The following is a 26,752-nucleotide window of genomic DNA, read 5'->3' on the forward strand; positions in this document are numbered from 1 at the left end:
GAGCTGAAGATATCAGTTTTGGTTGTAAACACTGCTTTTTCCAGTATTAGTGAAACTTTAGGACACAAAAGCCTAACATTAGCTGGCATAATGTTAGCTTATAACCAGCTGCTGCCATTTGGCTGGGACAGTAGACTATTACACATAACCCAGATAGTTGACAACCGTGACAATATTGGGACTAAATAAGCATGTTTGTGTGTTAGAGCAGACTTCAGTTCAGGTAATGAGCTTTGAGGTGAAGAGGTTACAGTTTAAATGGCGATCTCTCTCAGCCACTGTATACAATATGGCAGGGCAACATGGTGGCTTCCCCAAACTGTCTAATCTTGTGCATTTCTAATAGATTAATTTTAGATTTATGAGAATGCATTAACTGTTGGAAGATGTAATTACACATTAATGTACATTTCTTAGAACAACAATTTTTTACCCCCTTTAAATAACCTTAAATTACTTTATCATACCTTTAAGTGCAAGACCCTTGCAGAGAAATGAAAGTGAAGTTCATGCACACAAATCACACTCTAAGCCCATCTTTTCAGCCACACCCTGTAGATTTGGATGCTACAGTAAAAGGGTTGATTGGAGTTTGAGATATTCACCTTCCACCAATCCAACACAAAGCTGGAGAATAAAAGTAATCTGCCTTACCAACATGTCACACAGGTGATCCGAGCCAGAGCTGAATCCACTGGTCTCCGAGTCTTCAGGACTGCTGGAGCGAGAGTCCAAAAAGGAGCACGAGTCTAGACGGTTTGCCATGCGAGCAACACCGGGAAACTTCTCCAGAAAGTCAGCCGTCATGCTCATGGAATCGGGGGGCAGGTAGCCTGGGGGCTTTCCAAGGAGGCCACTGAAGGGACTGTTCAGTAGACCCAACACTGAAAAACAATTACAATTAGTATAAAAAGAGTGCGATCTGTGCCAGTAGCCATGTAAGGTTACCCGATAACTTGTTTGCCATTTCAGCTTTTCAAGTAAACTGAAGAAAATGGGATTTGTGCCCAAAGAGCCGCATTGATTTGTCAGGAATGAAGCGACACAGCAAACTCGAGTTTAAAAAGGTGCATCTTCAAGGGCATCTTAAATTGAGTTTTGTGCTGAATCTACAGACCGACATTGATCAGAACTAAAAGGTAGCCATGTGAACTGAGGTTTCCAAAAATATTCTTGGTCAACATACCAGATGTGCAAGCTGGCTGCCAACAGAGACTTAAAGCGCAAGTTGTTGAGTCATTCAGTTGTTTTATGTTCTAACCAGAATGCTGATGAAACAATTTCTCCCCTCAGATGCTAGATGCCTTTTTATAAGTCAAATCAATTGGAAGCCAGCGTTTCTAACACAAATCCAGTAAACGCCAAGCAACAATTCCTTAAGCATTAACAAGTCGCTTGCTCTTGATGCCCAAGTGAGTCAGCTGGCAACAGTGACGGGCATGTACGGCATGGCCTGCAAGTCAACATGAGGCTCTGAAGGGGATTATTCAGAGCATTCAAAGCTTTGTCACACTTTGTTGCAGGCCCAGTTTGGAAAGCTTTAAATGAAGTTACACTGGGTTGGTGTGGACATGCAGCAAAACTATAGTGCTACAAATGGGTCAGGACAAATGGGCCATCCTTATCAGTGCTGCCAAAATGGCAAAACAGTCTTAAACAAGACATGTCTGAAAAATGTCAAAATTTACATATACTTGGCGTACATCTGTCAATCAGCTTTGACTTGGGCTGAATATGTGGGTTTACTGCAGTTTTCTGACTGACATCCCCGACTCAAGTTTGATCAACAGGTAACAAATATTTAACTTGACTCTCAGGCAACATGATGAGAGTTTGAGAAAGAAAAGTAGCTTCACTGGCTGTTCGTGTGTTTGCTAGGGATGCAGTAAAGCAAAACTGCCACATCATCCTCCGTAGTGACGCTACAGGCTGTTCCCACACCGACTGCTGTTAACCAACCATCTTATTTTAATATTAACAAGAGCTACACAATAAAAACAATCTTACTATATTCATTCCACTTTTCTCTTTAAAAGTAAGAGCCAGAAAAAACTTTGGGAAACTGGTATCCCAAAAAAAAAAGAAAAAACAACAATCCTATAACACAGTTCAAGGTCTGGCACTTACTGGAGGGTGAGCTGGTTTGAATGTGAGATGGGGAGGTGTGTGTATCTGCCTCCTGGCTGCTCCAAGGTTTGTCCCAGCCAGACAGACGGAGAGACTGAAGACCCAGGCCCAGGTCTGCGACACCCGACGGGTTCCTGGATAACGACATCTCCTGAGAGCCAGGCATGGCATCGCAGTTTGGGAAAAGCATCCTCCTGCTGCCCACTGCAGCCAGGTCCGACTCTGTGCCAAAATCCAGTTCACAGATTAAGCAAGAGCGAAAGGAGATAAGTGTTAGACAGTCACAAAGAACGTTTTTCAGCCTCCCATCGGCATCATTATACAGAAAAGATCAAAGCAAGACTTGTCAAAACCCCTTCTGGCAAAGAAACCACAATAAACTCCCTCAATAAACACATCTCCCCTACCCTGGCTGACGGCGGAGCTAACCTGCTGCCTCTGTGCCCTGTGCAACTGCCATGCATCTCCGTCCGCATCACTGACCCACCTAGCAGCATGTGACATGGCTGCTGATGCACTCGCACACCCCTGCTAATGACATCAGCTTCCCCCACCTCCCCGCTTCCTTGCCTAACAACTAATGAAAAATTCCTGTTGGAGCTATTGGCTTGTTGATAGAAGTACTCCCCTCTGGTAGGCACAGCACGTCTCCGAGTCAGTGTGAAGACAGCTGCTGCCGTTACTGCTGCTTACTCTGTGTCTAGCCTTGTTTCCCCGAGCGAGCTGACAGAGGCAGGAGGGAGGGGGGGGAGAGAGGGGCAGAGCTATAGAAGCATGGCGGGAGGCAGCATGGTAGCAAATGACTCAGCAGACTTCAACTAAAGTATTGTAGACTTGAGGATGCTCAGGGCATTTCAGTTTCAGACTGGCTTGTGAATTTATTTTAGCACACCAACACTGAACAAACGGGCAAGGAGTGTCTCGCTGTAGCTGAAGCAGCTGACTGATCAGATGTTGAGGACAGTGATTTGCACCACCAGCTCCTCCCTTCCTAGGCCTGGAAAGCTTCCAGCTGCCAGTTACACCCCTGATTCAGCAAGACTAAGCTGGAGTGGATGGGACAAAAAGAACTTCAGCTCATTGTGCATCAAGACCCAGCTTACCTTTGCTATGCAACATTTATGCTCTGCTCATGTCAAACTAAGGATTGTATTGTCATCTAAAAACAAGACCAGAAGTCACAAGAGCAGACATGCTTTAAGCAAACTGAAAGGACTCTAGCACTGTCCTGAGCCAAAATCTTGGCAAATACCACCCCTGTGGTTTAAAAAAAATAAAAAACCCACTTAGAACTACTGCAGTGCTGCAGACCAGCAATGCAGTATGAATCAGCTGCTGGCACCTGAATAAAAAGACAAGGTGAAGGCGGTTCAACAGCTTTAAAAAGTTGAAGGGGGATTTCCATTATAGGCAACGCAGGCTCTCATCTTACAGAGCACCACATTGGTTTTGCACACTACATGCATTTTCCTTCATGATTTTGTGGTTTTAAGGAAAATGCAAACTACAGCAGCAGGAGAAGCTACCACTGAAGGCAGAGGTCATGTGACCCGCTTTCTCACACTTCACTGTACACGAAACTAAGCATCAAAATTCACACAACTGAGAAATACTGGGAATTTCCAAAGAGATTCAAGCACTTTGGGACTCAAATTGTTACAGTATTGCTTATGCAATATCCCTCAATACTACAGTACCTATATTACTAATATAAAATGAAAAATAATTCTGTTGAATAGCTAAAACACTTCCTTTTCTAGCATTTGCACAAGGATTTCCTGCTTTCTGTTATAAATATCATCTCAGGCCGTTTCCTGGTCAAAAACTGCATTTAAGATGAAAACACTGGAAAGGAAACCCATTTGGGAAATTATAGTCACCAAGATTATAACATTTTTATCAAACAGTGAAAACAGCTGTTGATACCATCTGGGAGTCCAAATCAAGGCCTTCACGTTTCCCTGACTGCAAGTGACCACAATGAGCACTTGATGTGTAGGCAAATAAAGTTAGCAGAAAATGCAGTTTGACTATTAGACCTTAATAAAAGTACTACAGATTTGCGCGGACTTGCTAAATATTTAGCTATTTGAGCATTTCTAAAACGTTTTAAACCCTCATGGCTACAGCCTCGTTTTAAATAAGTTTAGGCTGCAGTAGTGTCGGATACTAATTGTTTTTCGCCTTTGCACTCAAGCCCACCCAAGTTTAACTCTTGCAGAGTGAGTGAGGAGTGAGGGTTTACCGGACATCAGGTTTGGTTTTCCCTTGGTGTTGGGTGTGGTGCACACACCGGTGAAATCCAGAGCGTTGCCCAGCATAGTGTTCATCCTGCGGAAGATGTCTGCGTTGCTGCAGGTGGACAGTGCCGGAGAATCGGTGTCTGGGCTCTCAGGCCTGCGGGCTTCGTTTCTCTGCAGAAGGAGGCCGTGAGAGGGACACAATTAACCCGGCACTCATGCTAAAAGCTAAAGGTCAACCTTGTGCACCATGCTGCAAAGTGAATTTTTGTTTGTTTGTTTTGTTCCGGGGAGGAACTAATGGGCCAAATGAGGCGGACATACGGTCAAATAATAACGTTAGACGTGGCGCAAAACTGACTTATTTCACCCATTTAATGCAGTTTCAACTCACCAGGGAAAACGCCATGATGTGGACAGACAGCCTAAAAGAAATGTCACAACAACGACCGCTGGCTGCAATAAAAGGTCATATTTATGAGGCGTGCTAACAGCTAATTAGTCATAATTTAGTGAACGTGTGCCCAGCTAATGACGGTGCTCGAGGGCCTCGTTCCGTTCACGTGCTCCACATCAAAGAGCAGGCCGCTGAAGGGAAAATCACGTGTTACTGCGGCCAATAATTTCAAGAGAGGCTTATTTAAAAATTACAGGGATATTTATCAATATTATAGCAGACAGAATATGTTTTATACGTGCAAACGTGAATTATGTCATTAAAATAAAATAAAATACGCCAATATCTAAAACCACAGTGCTCTCAGTGCTTTCTGCGATGGAATCACAGCATATAGGACAAAAAACAAAATAGTATATTACTATAATTTCAGATGGATGTGAACTACATTTTTTTCTTATAAATTAATGTAAAATTGTTTTTTTGTGCAAACTGAACTTAACTCAAATACGACTCTTCAGTTCAGAGGCATGCCTTTAAACTTTATTTATCAAGAAAGGCAAGACTTAAAAACAGTTGTGAAGACCTCTAGTAATAACCTGACTAATAATAACTACTACAAAAACAAATAAAAACAATGAAATAATTATTAAATATGTTCATAAAAACACGTTTATACAAATGTTAGACAATATAAAAACAATAACATTCCAGGGTTATTGGAGCTTTACTTTGAAAATATTCAAATCAATTGAAAGGAAACACATTGTGTGTCTCATTCTTTCTTACAAACAGCTTCATATGCTTTATCATTGTGACCCAAGTTTCAATATAGCAGATCTTAAATTCTTTCCTCTGGTATTTTACATTGTGTTGTAATCGTCCTCCGGAGGATGCAGCCTATGAATCCGGACACACCACAAATAAATAAATATTAAACTTGGAGCTGCAGCCTCCCACTCTTTTCCTTTGTATAATTATAACAAATTACCACTTAGGGACTATGCTGATGTACTCCTATTTATTAGATGACCTGACAAATCTATTGAATTTCGGTAGGGCATATGAACTGAGAGCTTTAACATTAAATCACCTGCTTAATATTGTGCTGCAAAACAGCTCTGTCATCAGTGGGATTGACATGGTATCTCTGGGGTTGTCTTTTGGTTTTTTTGAATCACAAAGGTTGGGTCCTGTGGGTTGCCTCGGTAGATGGAGTTGTTCCCTGGGGTCTCGTGCAAGCTTGTTCAGCTTGAGATTTGAGATGTTTGGAAGCTGGGTCAGCACCTGGGTCTCCTTGCTGTGTTCCTTGTGTGGTAGATGCATTGTCCTGCTGGGGGAACCCCTGCTGGTGTTGCAATATTTAGGTGGGTGGTTCGTATCTCCTTAAATTCCAAGACCCGAGGTTTTGTAGCAGAGCGTTTTATTAAAACAAGATGATTAATTTTATATGCTTTACCTGCCAGTGGTTTTAATGCTATGGCTGGTGGGTTGTCATTTCATTAAAGAAACTCTGGAGGAAGTCATTTGTTGGCATCTTGTCATTTTCAGTGAAGTGTTGCAGTATTTATTTGACACCTTTTTTCTTTTATAATTCTGGTTCCAGTGTTACATAAGTCTGCAAGAGGTTAAAAAGAGCTCAAAGATTAGTGCAGACCATCACAAACCCAGTTGCAGTTATGGGAATGAAGTGCACTTTTGCTAACCTCCGCCAGATTTCTGTAACCTTTACAACAACACAGCAACCTTGTACTCTGCACCTGCACGTTGATAATATCAGACATAAGCAAGATGCCAAAAACATTTGCTAAAATTGTTCCAAGGTCTTTTGTTTCAGTGGCCCACAGTTGGGCTTTGCTCCTTTGGCCTCTCCTCATCTGTATCAAGGTCATTTGTAGGTAGCTAAAACTAAAAAAGAAAGAACATTCTAGTTAAGTGAAATAAAACAAAATCCAGCAACAACTAGCTTTAAGAAGAAAAAGGTCTATATCACTGGGACTTAAAAATGTTTTGCTTGTAATACCTTCTATGAACTTGTTAAACCTCTTCTGTGAAAAATACCCATTTTATGTACAGAAGCTAATTAAACTTAAAGTACAAGTAAAAGTTCATCTGAAATGACAAGTTTGCCTCTGTACACTGTCAAAGTTGTTTTTAAATAAAACAAGATGCAACTGAAATTAAAAAAAATCAGCTTTTATTCAACATGTTCAGCAGAACTGTTCATAATTTTTTACACGTATCCGTTTAGAGGCTTGATTTGTACAGTCGACTCACAAGCGGTTTCAAGGCTGTGTTACTGTTATTCTAATGACAAATGAAGTTCTTTAACAAATGCAAATTAAGAATAAAAAAACTGCACTGGTGAGTAAATTTGAAATGGACCTATTTCCCTCTTAAAACTAGTTGAATAGTTTTATTACCTGCCAGAGAACAGAGTACATTAACATTAAAAATATATGTATATTTCATCGCAAATATGATTTAAAAAACACGAAACAGGATCAACTTGTGAACCTGCAGATTGTGGTTTATAAAGAGGCTTAGGTTATGATCCACTCTGTTGTGCAATGAACAGCAACTGGGTGTTTTTAGATTGAGGGATGTGACAAGTTTATATCGTACAACAATAAGAGAATAACAAAGAGTACACACGGCAGATGACCAAAATAGCATTGTAGGTAACCTGTGAAGGGATTCAAATTGTCCAATTAACTGACTCTGGCTGGCTTTTCTAATAAAATATGCTTTCTGAGACTGTAATCACAGACAAGGAACCACTACTTACTTGCACTTAAAGATGGATGATATATGCATGTATTGATTTGTGAGGGTGGAAAGTCTATGCAGCAGCAGACTTAGTCATGTGACAATATAAAAATAGAGCAAAGCACACTTAAAGTACATCAAACAGCAGTTAATACTGGAATAGAGCAGAATTATATTTGCTGTATGTCAAACTCATGATGTGCACCTGGAAATTTAACATTATGTGGTTGAAAACTATAGGAAAGAGAGAGTGCACGGGAAAAATGAGTCATTCAAAGGAGAGTTCTAATGAGAACACTGCTGGCTGAAGACGCTGCTGTGTAGACACTCTTACTTCCACGAGAGGTCTCTGTAGCTGCTGCAGGTCAGCTGCTCATGTGGGAGCTGAGCCGGCAGAGGGCAGAACAAACCTGCAGTGAGAAACAACTGGTTTTTTTTTTGGTTTTTTTTAAAACACCACTACCAAACTGGAACAAGTTAGTTTTGTTATGAGCCACGTGTGCTGTGAACACAAGAAAAACTTGTGTACTTTACGTCTTTCTACATGTTGCAGTACGTGAATACATTTCACAGAATTCTATCCGATACACAATTAGAAAAAAAAAGTCTTAAATTTATTATGTATTTACTGTGTTTCAGTTAGTACCTGTTCTCCTTTCTGCAACGCAGAGTAAGATCTGTGAAGAAACAACATTGAATCCTCTCGATGAAGGAGCAGATAGTTCAGGTTTACATTTGGCCCCAGCCGATGAAAACAGAGAAAGAGAAACTGTTCCTTTCAATCTGTAGCATCCCCATCTTAGCACTCTATTGATTTTATGTCAATCCAAATACTCTGAGATAGTGATGTTAAGTGACCCATATTTCCATGAAGGGCAAATGGCTGATTCTTGGGAGAATATTGGCTTCTTGTGAGGCATTTGTTGCTCTTTTGGGTTTTTACGTGTTTTAGAGTCACTGTCACTGTCTCTGGTTTAATTTAATTAGGTTCAGAAAATTCACAGAAATACTCAATATGATAATAATATATACATGTTTTCCAAGGTGATTAAATGACTTGCTTGATCAAGTTTTCTTTTAAAAATTCAAGTTAGAGAATTTTTAATGATCCAAACAGATCAAACCCATTTTAACCCATTATAGTGATAGTATGAATTTATTTTAGCTTTAAATGATAATGTTCTAAAGTCACCAGAGGAATTAAACTAAATATAAAATTTATAAATCAATTTCTAAAATAAAAAAAAGACTTAAATATGAATGTGGACTACCAGTCATGTATTTACACAGGGAATTTAATGTTTTTGCATATTTTTCCACACTAACATGTTTCAGATTATCAAACAAATTTTAATATTGGACTAAAACTACTGACGTAAATACGAAATGCAGATTTGAAATCATTTGAGGGGAAAAGGTTTTCCAAACTTAGCTGGGCTTACATGAAAAACCCAACAAATGGTTCTTCCACCCTTGTCAGCAAGAACTGCAGGAAAACATTTGTGATAACTGGCGATGAGTCTTTGACATCACTTGGGGAATTTTGGCCCAATTTTCTTTAGAGAATTCATTCAGACACACTGGAGGGTTTTCTATCACAAACGGCATTTCATTAGGTTCAACTCCAGACTTTGACTACGCCACACCAAAAACTTACTTTTGAACCATCCACATGTGGACCGTATGTTTTGACTCGTCGTCCTGCTGCAAATCAAGTGTGCTTGAGCTTCAATGATTGAAGCGATGGCCAGATATTCTCCTTCAGGAAGCGGCAAAGCAGCCTCAGACAGTCACACTACCACCACGTTTTTGTGATGTTTTGTAAAATATGCTAATTTTATACCAGAGCAGAACTCAAACCTTTCAAAAAGTTCAGTTCGCCAGTTTTCTTTATCCGTTGATAATTGCCCTTACCGTGGCTTATTGAGTCCCAAAGCCTACAAACTGCTTTGTAACCCTTTACAGACTGACAGGCATCAATGACTACTGGTCATTCATTTAGATCGTAGCATAATGCGTTTGTTTGCTTTAACCTGCTTCACTTTATCAGACAGGTTCCAATTTAAGGGATTTTTGATTTTTGACTTGGTTCAGAAGGTCTGGCAGTAATTTGACGTGGGTGTGGCCATTGAAAATAATAAAACAAAATCTTCATTTAACAATGGGAGTCTATCACATTTGACATGTCCAGGGAATGTTTGTAAAAGCTTTTTTCACTTAAAAATCATTTAGAAACTGCACTTTGTATTTATTAGGGTCATATTTACCTGGTATTAAATTTTCCTTTGATTGTCTGAAACATTTAGTGTGACAAATGTGCCCCCCCCAAACAAACAAAGGCCAAATACTTTTTCATGGCACTGTCGCTTAATTAGCACAATATTGTCAAATATAAATAGTTACCACCAGCACCACTTCAATTAGGCAGCTGGTCATATTGAGAAGAGTTGCTTAAGAGTCCCTGGAGGATCCATCACGGTAGGTTGAGCAGAGCATTTTAGCAGCTAATGAAGGCAGAGTGTGGAGGTCAGCTCCACATATGACGCAAACAGACATTAATGCAGTGGTGCATCACAAATGAAAAGTTCGTATGAATTATTGATGCCAACATCTGATGTTTCTTTGAGTTAGCATAGCGTTGGAGCGTTTAACTTTAGCGACCGACTTGACTCTGTGAGAAATGACAGATGTCCAGATATATGCATTCACTTTTTATTCATAAGATGGGATTATCATTTTTTACATCTTATGCACAGCAGATACAAAGACAAACAGGTTCTAAACCACAAACTAAATTCCTCCATCAGTCTAATCCTGCTTCCCATTTCAAAATGCCCCCACCCCCCCCAAAAAAGCAACCCTTTGTTTGTAGTCCAGTTTCACATTCTGACAGATCATTTTACAGCAATCTCATTTTAGCAGAATGGCACAAGCCACGTTCAGAATACTTCCATGTTTTGACAGATACCCACTTCCCCTTTAAACAAATTGCACTTTTTCTTCTTTAAAACTACTTCAACAGGATTATAGGCTCAAAAACACCAAAAACACAAGAGACGACTAAACATACAACTTATACAGGTTCATTATTTAGTTGCACAAAAATGCATAAATATACATTATGCAAAAAGTACAAAAATATTTGTACTTTCCTTTACTCAAATAATGACAAACATTGATATGATCATAAGGACTGGGATTGTCAGAACATAGGGATGCATTCACAAGGTCCATGCGAGATAAGCCATTTACACAACAGCCTAGCTTTCACAGAGGTAAGACCAAGGTTCTACAGATAAACAAAACATTTCGCTGTCTAGGCCAAGGAAAAGCGGCAACACATACACTAAGAAAATTAGGATACACAGAACTCTGCGTTCTAAATTCATGCCAAAAAGACTTTAACATGCAATCACTTATAACGCTTCTAAACCTCCCAGGAGCAGCGGTAACTCAGGGAAGGACTAGCTTAACAACAGTTGCTTCAATGCATCAATTTTCCTCAGCAATTATGAGCCATGGAGTTTGAAAAGGTTTTGCATGAGGTTTTTTTTTTTGAAGTGCTAAGATGGTACCACAATAGTTGCCAAGGATAAGCTCAGATTGTCGACAGCAAACTGGTCTTAACTCAGGCTCCCCCAGAGACAATCGGAAGGAGATATAAATACTGTTTGCTTATAGTAATGCACATTTGTCCATTAAATAAACTGATTAAATTAATGCAGAGCTTGGCAAACCTCACTTCAGCTGGACAAAGGTGTGGCTTCCAGAGGCCTGAAGAAAAAAGGGGAGGAGACAGACAAGACTATCAGTTTTAATGCCAGGTAGCTTCCCAGTTTAAAAAACCAAAATGATCTAAGACCGTGTGAGTGCTCAGACTTCCCTTTTCCATCTGTGGTGCTCAGCCCCAAAACAACTGGTTCAAATTTAAGTCAAACACCTTAACAGGACATTTAAAAAAAAAAAATGATCCAGTTACCCAAACTGCTAGACACACTGCTAGTATATCCTGTATACTCAAACAGAGGCAACTGGTGCATTTGCTGGGGACATTTCAGCTGTGGACTAATGGACATTTGATGCATTAGTAAACATTTACAGCAGAATGCAGACTGACCCCAAAAGGAGGGGAAAACAAACCCTACAGTATCTGTTCATGGTAAAGTGTCAGCCAGTCAAGAGTCCTATAATAGAAAAACTACATCACTGGTCTAAAAGTTCAGTGTGATGATAATCACCTATTCTGCAACAACGATCATACCCCTCTGCTGGAAACACCCATTCATGCACCAAATATGTTAATCCTCAGCTCAAACCCCTGCAAAGCATCTTAAAACAGATGAAAACTGCTTCAAATGGGCAAAGAAATTCATTTAAATACACAAAACTATATATAAGAAACAAAAAGCATAAGAGTTGTGTTTTAGGAAGCCATTTTACATTATAAAAAGATCAAATTTGAAGCCTTTTTATAAAAATGTACATCTTTAATGAGAACAAATAATTTGGGGCCGAGTTACAGAAAGGCTCGGGAAGTCCTGGCTACATTAACGTCTTACTGGATTTTGGCAATAGAAATCAGAATATTGCCAGCCCTGTCCTTTAACAGCTAGTCAGATATTCAGGGATATGTATTTGTGTTTTTTATTGTGCTGTGTTTACTTATAAATTATGATGTGTCATTATGCAGGTTTCAGTATGTATGACATCAGGCTAGCAGCAATAAGTGGGACGGTGACAATTCTAAAAATACTGTTTGACCAAAGGTTACTCACTAAATATCTAACAAAACTGCCGGGACTTCCATCCAGGCTGGGAAGTCTCAGAGGGAGTAGGGTACCAGCGCATCTAAAGAAACACAAACACAGTCATGTACACCAGACCAAAACCAGGCTTCAGTGCTTCAATCTACAATTCTGCAGATTAACAATTAATACTCGGAAACGATACTTTTATAGGCAGGTTTAGGAGGACCGAGTGTCCCTTTAAGCCCTAGTCACTGAAGCCATGGGAATGTGGGTCACGTAGCTGCTCATTCAGGACAAGTCCTGGAGTAATTAACAGGCATGGAAATGTGGAGAGGTGAACTTCTCCGTGTGTTAAACATTTCCACAGGGTAGGAGCTGGTATGTCTGTACCTTTCCTTACCTGTGACTAAACCTTAGAAAATGAGGCCTCCTGTTTCTACAAACTGTTATAGGCCACAACTGCACGGCCAGAATGCTCAACATAGTTCTGCAGTTATCAACACTTGTTTGGAGACATGTCGAGGATTTTTTGGTTGTGTCGTAGATAAAACAAAAAAAGCCAGGCAGTGGAAGAGCATTAGGATCGGCGGCATTTTAGGGGATCTTTCATCAGAATGCAATTAAAAGCTTTTCCCTCCTTTATGTTTCTACCCACTCAGCTTCTCTTCCAGCAGGAACATAGACAGTAAGTTGGCACCTCCAGAAAAGGCCATAAGGTCCGACAATTTCTCCAAGCAAATGCCTTACATTCCTGAGCCCTCTGTGTGTGACAAGATGGCCAAAATAATAGCTGCCTACTTTACAGTCTAGCACTCCCCTGCACTCCTATTGCACGACTGCATTAGCTGACAATGAACTTTAAATGACCCAACACGAGAAATATTTTCCATTGCTATTGTTACTAAAAGCCCTGCCTACTCCCTGGTAGCTGGCTGCACTATTGCTCTAGCAAATAGAGTGCAATTAGCTTACAGTGTAAACACTACCCATTTCTGTACAGATTCCTCATCCTCCATTCATCAGAAATAGAGTTGAGATTAAAAACCAGATTCCTTCCCCCCCCCCCAAACACCAGACTCCAGCTACAGTCTACTGTAAATGCAAAACTTGCATCAAACACACACTTTAGCCTCACATGGATGCGTTTAATATTACAGCGTTATTCCATGCTGAAAACCAAATCACAGGTTCTCATTAGCATGTGCATCTTTAACCCCCCAGCAAATACAGAATGCTATAAGTCACATCCACAAAAATGTATCTCTCGTGATCAAAAACATAAGATTTAAAGCGAGTACTGTATTTAAAGGTTGCACTCAAAATGCACAAATCTCCACTGATGCATAACCATAGATGACAACCTAAACCTTTAACAATTTAAAAATTGCCCTATGGGGGATTATCAAATATGATCCTGATCCCAGAATTTCCAATTTGAAAACATCATCTTTTTATTATAAAAAAAAGATCTTGGCTCACCGTTTAACAGGACTACAAAGTTGCACCGACAACCTCAACTCAGACTCGATACCGTCATCCTTTTAAGCAACGCATGCCGATGCTGTAACTGCATTACCTCAGAGGACCACTAGGTTTGTTTCTAGAAACTGAACCTCTGCTTTCAGCAGAACAGTTCTGGATCCTGAATCTCAAGGTCTTACATTTTTGGATCACATTTAATTTTACAGATTAAATGGACAAACTGAAATTAACACTTGTGCAAGAATCATGAATTTTAGGTTATGATAATCAGAATTGTATCAGAGTGTGGGCATTAATCTAACAGAATTCACAGATGGGGATGTTTAAAAAGAAAAGGAAAGAAAGAAACACACCGGTTGGTCCCTCACCTGGGCGTGGAGGGCTGCGGCTGCAGCGGCGGCCGCTGGGTAAGTGAAGGCTGCGTGAGGGAGGCCTGGAGTCAGCTCAGTGGTATACAGAGGGTAAGGAGTCCACGCATCCGGTGACGCTGGGATCAGTGCTGCCCCAGTCAGATCATCTGAGGAAGCACAAGGTGGAAGGAAACAGAGCTGACTGACCTACCTCTAGTGGCTTTCATCATTGCTTTATTATAATAATAATAATAATAATAATAATAATATATTTAAAAACCCAATCGACCCAATTTTTAACAGTCATTGTTCTTGAAGTAATAAAGTTTTACCTTTTAAAAAACAAAAAACAAACATTTTCTATGTGAATCAGACAAACTACAATTTGATTGCAAATTAGCTCACTTAACTTTAGCATTGGGTCAATTTGCAAAACTAATGGGAGCTCTAGTATAAAAGATCAGCATAAGATCCAGTCTGGATGCTGCAAGTGCAACAATGCAGTGTTACTGTGTAAAATGCTTGATAATGTTTTGTGAACTGATGTTTTTTTAGCCCTGTTGCTTCCCCTTCTTGCCCTTTGTGAAGAAAAAAAAAATCAGTGGGGAAAATATGATCTGAGAGGATCTTAAAAAAAAATAAAATAAAAAATAAAAAAAATTGTCAAACCCTAAAGAATCACTGAGGTGTTCAGGCAAAGAGCGCAGAGACGACTGCTGACTAAAACCTGAGGGTGGAATTTCCCAGCTGGACAGAAGCAAAGCCGCTGTCAAAAGACTTGAGATGACGCATGCATGCAGAGGTGAGTTAGTCCTTCATTTGTTAGAAGTTTAAACCTACAGGTATTTGCCTTAAAAAAATAAAATAAAATCCCACAATATCCAAAGTTTGTTTAAAGAAAAGGGCAACAAGGACAGCTATGTACTGGCATTGTCAGGGTGAGAGTGGATGAGAGCCTAGAGTGGTGCAGCGGTAAGACTTACATGGGTCCCGTGCAATGAAGTGTGCTCCTAGAGCAGGGTGGATATTTGTGGGGTTCGGTGTGGCCATCAGCTTACTCTTTGCCATCTTCGTGTTGGCTTTAGCAAACTCTAAGCGCAGGGTCTGGGGACTTTCAGGGTCAAAACGGATTCCCTGGGGGGAGAGACGGAGGGAGGGAGGGACACAGTATTGTAAGGGAGGTGGGCTCAGTTCGCGGGGCTGTAGCTCAGTCTCACATGGCGCCCTTTCCTTAAGCAGAGCTTAAATAGTCAGAACGTATCCTTCAAGCTTCCCTTGAACCAACTACTCTCACTGGGATGCTAACACACCCGCTCCAACGTCACTAAACTAAAACTACTCACAAAAAGAGATGCCAAAATAAGGGCAGATTGAAGGACACTTCTGAAATATTTCAAACACGCTTGCATCTCTTTCTCCTCATGACAAAAAACGGAGAGCGCAGGCGACCGCAGGTGATCAGTCACGTGAGCTCAGAGGAGACGGGGATGAAGAAAAGGGCCAGTGGTGAGACGTTGAGTGTTTAAGTTTGTGGTTTGACCCTGCTTGTGTTCTTGTGCCCTAAGCGTTGTGCCCACATGCAGGTGAGTAGTATTTTGGTGTATGTGTGTGTTTGTGTGTGTGACTGCTGATGTGTCTAAGAGGTGATGCTCATAAGGAATGCTAGGCTATGAGAGAGAAGTGTTAGATACTGCCAATGTGGGCTACTGAGTGACAAAAATAAGAGTTACACTACAGAAGATGTGTCCATATAAACACTACACATGTGGCTATAGAACAAGTATTACAGTAAAAGCAGTGATATGCAAAATGAGGAAAGCTACACAGGACTAAGAAGGATGTGTATCAAGGTCAAAGTAAACTACCGTAAGGCTACGGGATTCTGGCCTCTTTCCAAAAATGGCCCTGCCATTGAATTATAAAAGACAAAATGGGTTGGCTTCGAGAAATTTTTAAGAAAGGGTCCAAAAGACTTTCAAGTCCCAATCACTCTCTTAGGTTAAAGCAAAGGTTAGAACAAATCTAATTCCATTTACGATTTGTTTTATTAAATAGAGGGAAAACAGAAGACTGTAAAAACAAGCCGTTGCTTACATTTAGTGCATTTTTTGCAGCTTCAGCTCCAGACCGACTGTCAAAGGTTACAAACCCGACAGGCTGGAAGAGAAAGAAGGGAGGAAACACGCACTGTGACAACACGTGCCGACAAAGCTATAACTTGACACACACACGAGCACCATCATTTTCTTCAAATATCACACTCATTATTTTGCCGTCACAATATAATGATCCTGATGAAGTAGGAATTTCTGTGTCTTGTCGAATTAAGAAGAAAGCGAGTGCCAACACAGCCTGCAAAGTTTATTTAATATGGCATTAAAGCAATGATGAAGGCATCTCACCTGTTTTGATGTTAACTTAATCAGTGACCCTTCATAACCCTGCGGAGAAGAAAGATAGCCAATTATCCACCCTGGAGTCACATGCAGGAAGTCGAGCATGAATGTCTCACTATATGAAGAGAAGTCTGCTTTTGTGCACCTTCACTTTGAGCTCCGCAGCAGACCATCCCACACTCTGTGACAGTTTCATTTACATTTGTCACAATCAAATTACATGCACATTTCCAACAGGTGAAGCCTTCTGCAGTTTGCCTACATGTAGAATACCGAGTCAGATTTGTCTTCAAAGCTAATCAAAGGAAAACGAGGACTGTAATAGGCCAAGCATGTGCTATCAGATATGCAAGATTCTCTTTTGCATTAGTTTAATAACAGCTTGGGCATGACTTCCAAATAAAGCCAATTTAAAATAAAAAAAATAAAACAAAAACAGCACAAGGTTTAGGAATTTACTCCTGTTTTAACTAAGAAATGAAGGGGAATTTTGCCTGACTAAACTATTGATAAATGGGATCTTTCCTAAACCTGATTTACAGCTATGGAAAATTAAACAACTTTTAGTGGCTATGATAAATCTTTAGCACCAGTCCAAACCAGACTCCGTTTCAGTAATTCAGAGCAAGAAAAGAGGCAGAATAGGTGAAGTTACAGCACTTCTCTTTAGAAGCTCCAGTATAAGGACACAAAGTCTTTATTTAAATGTAGTCCTGAATGTAAGAACTGAGATCAGATTAACCCTATCAGTACACAATGAGCAGTGTTTGCCTACAGTAGATGTAAAAGGGGCCAAAACAAAGCAGTGTTACAAGTACAATCGGTGTTTCACAATGCACAAATGTTAGAGGAAATAAAAAAAAATTTCCCTACACAGTGGGCGAGCTGGGTCATGGAGAGGATTGGTTGGCCAATCGCGAGAGCTACTCATTTACACATTCCACAAGACCATCCATGTGCGAGGGATACCACTTCCAATTTGGTTAGTTAGGACAAGGGTGGGAGGGGTGTTTATGGAACTTGAGTCCCGTCAGGAAAAAAACAGCAATGGGTGAACAATAATGTGGCCTCATTTCCATATATGTAAATATCTGGACTAGAAAGAAAGGAATTGGGTGGGCTTAGTTACACTAAAAAAAAGAAGCACAGTACGGTCTGGCTGTTCATAGGCACTTGAAGAGATTCTTCACTTTTTCATGCAGGTAATCTTTATAGAAAGTGTCCACAGGTCTCTTCCAGAGCCTGGCACGCAGGAGCTACCCTTGATTTTTAAGTAGAGGGACAAATCCACATCCAATCAGCTGATATTACCCAAATGCACCAGTGCAGTTTCACGATGTGCAACACAAATTCCATCACATGTACTTAAAACTGCATTAGAAACGATAGAACTTACTTTAAAAGGTCTGAAGAGAAGGTAAAGTTCCCGTGGCTTGATATCGACCGGTAGGCCACTGACAAACAGTGTTCGTACCTGCAGACAAAAAAGAAAGGAGGGGGATCACATTAGCAAATTTTCTGTGTTTTATTAGACCACTTATCACTCAAAAGATTTATAAAAAAAACCTTGATAATTACCAAATACCAAAAGAAAGCTCAGACCGTGGAAATTTGAACAGACCTTAAACAATTATGGGTCTGCTGTTCCAGTAGCGAGAGCTTCACAGACCTTTCCTAAATTACTTCAGTGGCTAAAACGCTGAAATACTGCAGTGTAAAGTTGTACTACAAGAAAAAAACCATTTCAGTAGATGTTACTTTAGGCCAATAGCCTCAACTTCCAGTTTATCTGGCCAACAAGAGGCCTCAATTCTTCCCGACACCATTACTTTTAAATGTCACAAAGACCTACAATTATCCACTGATGAATGTGAAAGTCATTTTTGTACTGCAGTTTTCCCCTTTTATGTTAGTCTTAATCATGCTGTGACCTCTGAAAATTAACAAGTGAACCCTTGGCTGGGTCTCGAACCTCAAGTCAGGAACCGCCAGAAACCCAAACAGAGCTCCGCTTTATTTAAGGGATTACAAAATGATGAATCAGGAATAATGAGTCATCGATGAGCGAAAACTGGGAGTACAGCGTTGTTTCAGCCGTACATTTCTCCAACATGTTACACAGAAAATGGTGAACGTGAAGCTGTAGAGGATCTTAAAGGCCATGTGCCCCCCCCCAAAAGAAAGAAGCCTTGAACCTGCCTTGATCAGATACTGAAAACTAGTGCTGTGTATAATCCAGTGTGGGCAGGAAAATGAACAGGGCGGTGTGAGGACCCATTAGTTCCCAGCCGGTGGGAAGGCCCACAGTACAATGGGGCTGCCAGAGGAACAGCACTGGACAACAGTGCACAGCGTGACACCATTTCCTTCCTCTGACCCGCGGCCCCAACCCTGTCGGCCCTCCGGCATTTTTCAGGTGCCGCACAGCAGCAATTCTCAGCTCTTTACAAGTCAGCATATACAGCGACTGAAAGCTGGCCCAGCTGGACACAACTCAGTGGAGATGTTTTAATTTATCCTCCAGCTTTTCACCAACAGTGCCTCCAAGATGACAAGCATATAGAGCTGGAGCTGCAAGGAAGCCCGTGCACCCTGTGTGGCTTCTGTAAAATTCACAATAATCAGTTTTACACAGATCGATTTCCAGAAACAAGCAGAATTGTTAATGACTGACAACGAAGCTTTCAGGATTCAACAGATGACCCAAAAAAAAAAAAAAAAAAATAAGTATGAGGAAAAATTCCTAAATGTATTCTTTGCTCCTAATTATGAAGAAAAAAAATGTTAAAGGAAAATGGGCTGCAAACAAAAAAAAAAGAAAAAAAAAAGTCAAGTGGCTACTCAAGGCTTTGTTGTAAGACAATGGGAACAAAGAAGGAGGAACAAAAGGCCTGGTGCTCCCCTCAGTGTCTCGCTATAAGGAGTCATTAAAGAGGAAATATAGCTGGCCACACAGACACAAGAGTGGCTGCTGAAAATAATTTAAATTAAAACAAATTAAAGAGGACTTTGAAAATAAATACCACACTGCAACATTTTGTTTTAGGTTCCAGTTTTATGGTGACAAAAATGACAATGGCAGATTTTTGTAAGGGGGGGTGCAAAAAAGAAAAACGCTACACTATTCACTATGAATATGAATTTTACTGGCATAAATACAAATAAATGAAATGATAACAAGTTAGTTGCGCTTTCAAAGAAAAAAACATCTACAGGATATTTCGAAGACAAATTTAATTTCCAAGCCTAATTTTTTAGACAAATTGTTAGATTTGACATGCTTGCATGTCTCACAAATTCACAGAATCTCAAAGGATATGAAGAGAAAAAAAAACCCAAAACAGACGGGGTCATTTTTAACAGTCTTTGCACGCTGCTGCTAACAATCTGCAAACAGAGGTAATATTAACGTGTAAAAAGTAGGATTAGTGAAAGTTGAAGCTCACAGCAGCACGCGTTCAAGTAACAATTTGGAAAATATTAACGTGTGCGCAACTTTGTGAGGCTCCTCAGGTGGCGCGGCAATACCCCTTTAATTTTTGTTCATCATAAAGCGCTTCGGGACCGACTGGAAGAACGTAAAAGATAATTTGGGAGAAGTCTGAATGCGCGGCCGGAAACAAAGTTTTCATTAAACGTGAACGTGACCGGGTCACAGCCCTGCGCGCAGAAGAAATACAACTTTGGCTAAACTCACCTCCTCCTCGATGGAAACGTTGTTATTCGGCTCTGCGTCAGCTTTCAGACTCATGTTGACGGTCGCGTCGGCTGCTGCTGCTGCACAGAGTATCAAGTTTTTCCTCGTCGAGTGATATTTCCCCCAAGTGCGTCTGAAGCTGCAGTGAAAGTCCTGGTGGCGTTTGAACTTGAGCAGAGAAGATGTGCCGAGGTGAGTCTGTGCGGACGAGGACGGCGAAGTATCCGAGGATAGTTTAACAGCAACACTGCGAGAGAGAATCATTCATAAAAGGGAGGAGGAAAAGGAAAAAGGAAACACAGACACGCGCTAAACTAAAGGTGAGAAGGTGGATTTGTGCTCCGTGTGTGAGGGTGAGAGATGGGGGAAGAAGTGCGCGTAAAAAAACTGAAAGCCTCTGCGCTCACATCAATGCCCTCAGCTGTGGGACTGTGCGGAGGAAGAACAAGTAAACTTTTTCCTCATTGGAGCGCGTCTTTCTCCCTCCCTCCTCCTGAGCTCCCCCCTCACCCCGTCTCTCCTCCTCCTCCTGGTTTTCAATTAGGTCATCAATTATGTTGGAGTCTGCTGTGAGCCGTAATCAGGCTGCAGATCCGCCTCAGCTGTTGCAGGAAGACCCGGCCCCTGCGCCGCTACATCACCGTTTCTATGGGACCCCCTCGCAGCCAATGGTAACGACCGCAAACCCGTTAACTTTATCGAAAATGAAACTACTGTTGGTGTTGCTGGCATTAGCTATATGCTAAACTCATATGTTTGTTCTTTTTTCCTCTTTGGCCTGCAACTTCTACGACCGTTCCCAAAAAGAAAGGAAAAAAATATTTTCAGCAAATATTAAGCGCCGATTTTTACTGTAATGTTGAATTTGTAGTTATATATTTACTTAACGTGTGTTTCACGATTAAGCGAAATTCTGGTCTTTACATAATTGGATGTATAATTTTACTGCGCACTAATTTAGGAGATTATTGGCTTTTGCTCTTTTATTCACCGTTTTTTTGGTGAAGAGTAAAATACAGAACATTATACAGTAAAGTGTTTTATAAAGTGAAATTGTAATAAATACAGTGTGTACCGATGGCAGAGGCCATTTCAGATTTACTGTCAAGTATATCTTTATATGCCCTTTTTTTTTTATCCCTTGCTGACACTTTTGCTGAAGGATGAAGGTAAATGTGGTATTTCTGCTTTTCCCATTGAAAAAACATCTGAATACCCATTCCAGCACTGACTGCTGATTTTAGGAATATGACAGAATGAGGACATACAGTGAGATCTAACTCCTCTAATTTAGATCATTTTGAATATTTCTACTATATCAGAGTAAAATAACAAAACTGAACCGATGATTTATGGTTTACCTTAACCTTTAATAGCTGGTAGACAAATACTCAGAAATGTAGAACTTAAAATGTCCTCTTAAAATATATCACAAGATGCAAGCATGATACTGAACAGCCTAAAATATTTTTAAAATGTGCTAAAAAAAAGAGAGAGATGTAATTTTGCTGATTTTGTGTGAATTTGGTTAATAAACTGCAAAATAAATGAGAGAACAGGGCCTTTTTAAAATGTGATATAAATGTGCATCATAGAAATGTTGTAACCTCTACTAATCTAAACAGAATCACGTGACGACGAAGAAATAATAACTGAGTGTTAATTGTTTGGGCTCAGGTTGATGTAAGAAGGGCGTGGGTGGAGGGACGGCTTGTGTTGTGTATCGAGGCTCAGCACTGGATGCGAGCCCAGCCTACAGCGTGTTTCCTCACAACAAGTCAGCTCTCAGAGGCCAACTGGTTTCCTGACTTTGTATAGGAACACAATCAAGCCCACGGGGCGAGGAGCAGGGGGGTGGACCGACGTATTCTCACTAAAAATAGTGAAGCTGCTTTTTCAGTGTGTTTCTGCACACACTTAACCCAAGTGCTTAATACATGTACACACATATTGAAGACAAAGAAGAGTCCAGTCGCTCAATGACAGGCGAGACATTTCAACACAAGCAAGAAGGTATTCGTGCAAACCCTTAAACAACAAAAAACAATCTGTTTATCGCACTGTGATCGGTGTGCGACTGTATTTCAATGGAGGCCTAATTTTATAGCTTGCAGATTCAGTCTGAACCTTTATCCTGCACTGTACATCAGCAGCAAAGTGATTTTCTGATCAAGACACTGGGAATCGTTTCCCGTTTCCCTTCTCCTAAAATATACACATTTGCTTCTTTTTCTTTGTTTTGCATGACTTTAAATGTTTAAATATCTTTGTATTTTTCAAAAAAAAAACTTGAAGACAATTTCAAATTTTGCATATTAGCTGAACATGAGAAAATAATAATTTGTTGCTGCCCTCCATAAATTTGTGCACAAATAGGCAAACTTTAATGCTTATAAAAACTGAGAAACTCTGAATAAAGCAGCCTACGACTGTTATTATCGTAATGGTTCTGACCAGTGAAATTAAGGATTATAATCTGCTCTATAAACTGAGATAAAGATAAGTCGGGTTTTAAGGTTCTGTTCTTAGTAAGTAAATTTAGCCTTTAAGATACAACTCATGAGCTGCTTCACATCGATTAAAACCAGCAAAACAAAAAAACATACCATCAGAAGTAAAATGACACCAGGATAAATGTAAAAAATGGAATTACAATAAAATGCTACCCAGTTAATATTCTTATAACTGGACAGGTACTGGACTTACACAATTTAATGGACGTTTACATTTTACTCAAATCTCCTTCCTAAAGGATATGTTTCTCATTTTGAGACGAAGCTCCTTGCCACAGGATGTAGTTCTACAGTTTATGGAAATGGTTTAGGGAGAAACTCCTCCAGTATACATTAGATAAGGGGAAGTGACTCTTCTCTACCAGAAGCTAGCAGCTAAATTATGATTGAGTTTGGAAGATGTGAAAAAAATGACATGTATTATGTTCTGTTTGTCTCTTTAGTAACACTCGCTGCCTATGAAATGTTAACTGTGTTGCTGAATGATCATTAATTTATTCAGCGTTTTCCATTTAAAAAAAAATGAAAAACATTAAAAAAAAGAAGACGTGCGTACGTAGATAATAGAACTGATCTGCATCACATTCAGTGATCATTTTCTGATGTTCCCTTTTACAAATATCATTCATTACATCAAATTCATGTATCAATTCCATCAGTTTGCCAAACCATTTTAAAGAAATAAAAATAAATTGCTTATAAATCCGAAGCAGATGAGATAACCATTTAAAAAGAAAAAAAAGAAATAAGTCATTGAGGCTCTAAACCTTTTATATACCTACATGTCACAGCCATCTTCACTGCTAAAGATAACTTTGTGCAGATGTACCAAACAAAATATGTCTTATTTATTATATGTCTCTTCGGCTGATTTTAAAAGAACACTTGATGTTGTTTGGAGGTGCACTCATAGACCTTTGTGCATGGAGGCTTTACATAATTGAGGGCTGAGCCATTTATGGTTGAAAAGAGATGTTTAGTTTTATTCTTTGTGGATTGCTTTCATACATTTGAGTATGTTTTTTCTGAGCTGAAGAAAAATGGGAAAATCAGTCTGTTCTTCTGGACTGGATGAGTGCCGCCTGCTTTTATTGATGAATGTATTTGTCAAAAAATGTTTCCTTTCAACTAAATCAGTAGTTTCAAAGTGGTCTTTTCTGTGTAGCATGATTTGTTTTTTATTATGTCTTTGGTTCCACTCCTTGGGCTACTGTCATTTTTGATAAGCACATAGTACAATATATGAATCCAAAATATTAGATCTTGCAAATGCAACATCCTGTCTAGTGATCTTCTCAGTTTAATCATATCATATCATATCATATCATATCTATTTTATATTTCACATGTTAACAAATGTACCCTTATTTAAGCTATCTCCTGTGATATTTCAACACATTATTTAACCTCACAATCTGTCCTGATGGGGGTCCTGCATTACCATCAATAAAGTGTCTTGTTAAATTACCCTTCATTGTATCCACAAGATAATCCACACAGTTCAGGACCATTAAATCAGATTTTTCCGCCCTCTCTTTCAAACCACAAACACCTGACAGAAGCAGAGCCTGTATAGTTCAGAGGCTCTGGATAAGCCTCATGTTTTATTTGCGAAAAGCGGCCCCATTGTCCCATAAGTCACCTCGCACAGCACTCTTCTGCTTCACGCCACACTGAGCCTGTCCTAGTGCGTTAGCGTCACCCGCTGCTAAAGCACTTAGCTAGTGTTCTCCGTGTCCTCTGTGGTACAGCCAAACATCCATTTTGAGGTCCTAGGAAACTTTGAAGCTTTTTCTCCCACTCACTAAGCGAGGGAGGCGCGGGATACATTTGTGACGTTTCATGAATACTTTGTCCAATAAATAACTCCCTTCATGAATACATTAAAACCAATCAAAGGCGTGGATGTTGCTAGGCTTTCATTCTAGATCCCATATAAACTGAATTTGCTTTTATTGAAAGAGCTTTATGCCACTAAAATGTGTAGGATGCTCTTCACCAGTGATAGCACCATTTATCCATTTGGTTGCCACATTTTTCTCCTGCCTTTTTTGCTAACACTTGTCAGACATTGTCACACCTGCTGTGAGAGCCAGAGAGGACAAGAGCGGGGTGACAAAGCAGCTTCTTGTGGTGGAAATCAATCAACCCGCATATACTGCACTGTGCAGATACATGCATCAGACATACCCACACTTCTACGTAGATTCATTGGGTATAACGTTTTACTTGTTAATTTCCATTTAAAGAGTAAGCAACATTTGTTGAGTAGTGGAAACAGCGGCCTCTGTGGCTGAAAGTGTTAAATACTGGATTTTGGTTAATTTAAATCTGCTGGTCTCAAGTTAAAGTGTTAAAAGGTCGACAGTCTATCAACAACTCATGGAATCAAAAAGAAATCCTTAATTAGCACAAGTAACAGTTAATGCTTTCATATGTCACATCTTTGTTGTTGCAATATTTATAACAAACAATGTGCAAAAAAGGTGAATCATTATTATTATTATTATTATTATTATTATTATTATTATTATTATTATTATTATCATATGTATTAATGGTTGAAAGGATAGAACTAGCTACATTTGTTGAATGATTTTTAGCAAAGAACAAACACACATACACAAAAAACAACCAAAAAAGCCAACAAACAAAACAAAAACAGGAGTAATGTTTTGAGTTTTCAAGATATTATTTGTAAGTCTGGGAAATCTCAACCAACACAGACTTTTAAAGTAGCCTTTTGAGCTACTATGAAGCTGTCACCAAAAATAAGTATTACTCACTTATCCAGATCACACAGACTAGTACTGATGCTCTTTTTGGCTTAATTTTGGTCTTCACGCAAAATAATGCTGTAAAGAGATCCATTTATTCATTAGTTTGCCACTACCTTTGTGAATAGGTTTTTTTTCTTTCTGTTGCTTAATGGTACAGTACTTATAGTTATTCAATTAAAAGTTGATAGGAGCAGATTTGTGATTTGTGGAAGCCAGTTTGTTCCCATACCATATTTAAATACAGTGGCTGGGAAGGACGTCTACGCTCTGACTAATGGCATTTTATCTATGTGGCTAGCGACCGTCCAAATACATAGTATGCATAAGTCAAATGAGATGAAAAGTCATAGACATTCATGTGCCATGAAGAGACATTTAAATTTATCCCTGCACGTTTAGACCCTACATATTAGGGAAGAAGGAAAAAGATAATGCTACCGGGATTTTAATAAAATGTCCTCCTCTTCCTCGCCTCATCTCCTGAACTGAAGTCAGGACTCTAAGACACAAAAATGATCATAGACATGTTTATTTATTCCCAATATTGTTGCAATTACTTATTTTTCGCAGATTAGACATACAACCCTCCTTTCTCCAGACAGCTGACAATGAACCAGTTAGACAACAACAACAGCTGGTTACAAGCTAACATTATGCCAGCTAACGTTAGGCTTAAAAGTTGTAAAATCAAACTTTGCCTCTGATAAACAGTTTTTGATTACATTCTCAGATAGTATATGAGAGTTTATTTATTAAGCATTATAGTCCAACAAAGTTACATCCACTTCAAAGAATGTTTCACTAACTGTGGTGAATGCTAACAGCTAACAGTAGCTAACAGCAGCAAAAACAGCAGCGCTTACTGAAAGAAAATCTCAGCAGATCCTCAGCAACTCATTTGTGGTTGTGATTTGATGCTTTATAAATAAATCTGAATTGAATTGAACTGAACTGAATTAAAAGGAAAACAAGGGATACAAATCGACTGAAGGGCCAGATGCATTTCTCAGGCGACCGTGGCTCAAGGGGTTGGGAAGCTCATCTGTAACCGGAAGGTTGCCGGTTCGATCCCCGGGCTCTCTGTCCTGGTCGTTGTGTCCTTGGGCAAGAGACTTCACCTACCGCCTATTGGTGATGGCCAGTGGCGCGATGTGGCAGCCTCGCTTCTGTCAGTCTGCCCCAGGGCAGCTGTGGCTACAACTGTAGCTGCCTCCACCAGTGTGTGAATGTGAGAGTGAATGAATAGTGGCATT

At 39.8% G+C, this 26,752-nt stretch overlaps 2 protein-coding genes across 7 annotated transcripts; both read right to left on the bottom strand.

Annotated features, from left to right (window-relative positions):
• Nucleotides 1–490: 490 nt before the first annotated feature.
• On the bottom strand, nucleotides 491–4,919 carry LOC102295989 (cytoplasmic polyadenylation element-binding protein 1). Of its 2 annotated transcripts, XM_005930811.3 has the most exons (4): nucleotides 4,762–4,919; nucleotides 4,373–4,541; nucleotides 2,128–2,349; nucleotides 530–884 (listed from the first exon to the last, which is right to left on the bottom strand). In XM_005930811.3, the coding sequence occupies exons 1-4, from the start codon at nucleotides 4,774–4,776 to the stop codon at nucleotides 568–570; spliced, it is 723 nt and encodes a 240-aa protein (XP_005930873.1). In that variant the 5' UTR covers nucleotides 4,777–4,919; the 3' UTR covers nucleotides 530–567. The 2 variants fall into 2 exon arrangements, with proteins under 2 accessions (XP_014191771.1, XP_005930873.1); XM_014336285.2 differs by lacking the exons at nucleotides 4,373–4,541; nucleotides 4,762–4,919 and adding an exon at nucleotides 2,535–2,864 and having other exon boundaries at nucleotides 491–884.
• A 4,037-nt stretch (nucleotides 4,920–8,956) lies between these two features.
• Nucleotides 8,957–20,700, bottom strand: LOC102306631 (RNA binding protein, mRNA processing factor 2). 5 transcript variants are annotated; one of them, XM_014336288.2, is made up of 9 exons: nucleotides 20,614–20,700; nucleotides 20,207–20,453; nucleotides 17,906–17,983; nucleotides 16,516–16,554; nucleotides 16,208–16,270; nucleotides 15,097–15,247; nucleotides 14,117–14,280; nucleotides 12,309–12,381; nucleotides 8,957–11,307 (listed from the first exon to the last, which is right to left on the bottom strand). In XM_014336288.2, exons 2-8 carry the CDS (start codon nucleotides 20,258–20,260, stop codon nucleotides 12,316–12,318), a joined length of 615 nt encoding a protein of 204 aa, XP_014191774.1. In that variant the 5' UTR covers nucleotides 20,261–20,453; nucleotides 20,614–20,700; the 3' UTR covers nucleotides 8,957–11,307; nucleotides 12,309–12,315. The 5 variants fall into 5 exon arrangements, with proteins under 5 accessions (XP_014191774.1, XP_014191772.1, XP_005930815.1 ...); XM_014336286.2 differs by having other exon boundaries at nucleotides 20,207–20,632; XM_005930753.3 differs by having other exon boundaries at nucleotides 14,132–14,280; nucleotides 20,207–20,629.
• Nucleotides 20,701–26,752: the final 6,052 nt, after the last annotated feature.

This window comes from Haplochromis burtoni, unplaced genomic scaffold, assembly GCF_018398535.1.
Source record: "Haplochromis burtoni strain Fernald_Lab_line unplaced genomic scaffold, NCSU_Asbu1 Contig_135, whole genome shotgun sequence".
NCBI classification, from domain to species: domain Eukaryota; kingdom Metazoa; phylum Chordata; class Actinopteri; order Cichliformes; family Cichlidae; genus Haplochromis; species Haplochromis burtoni.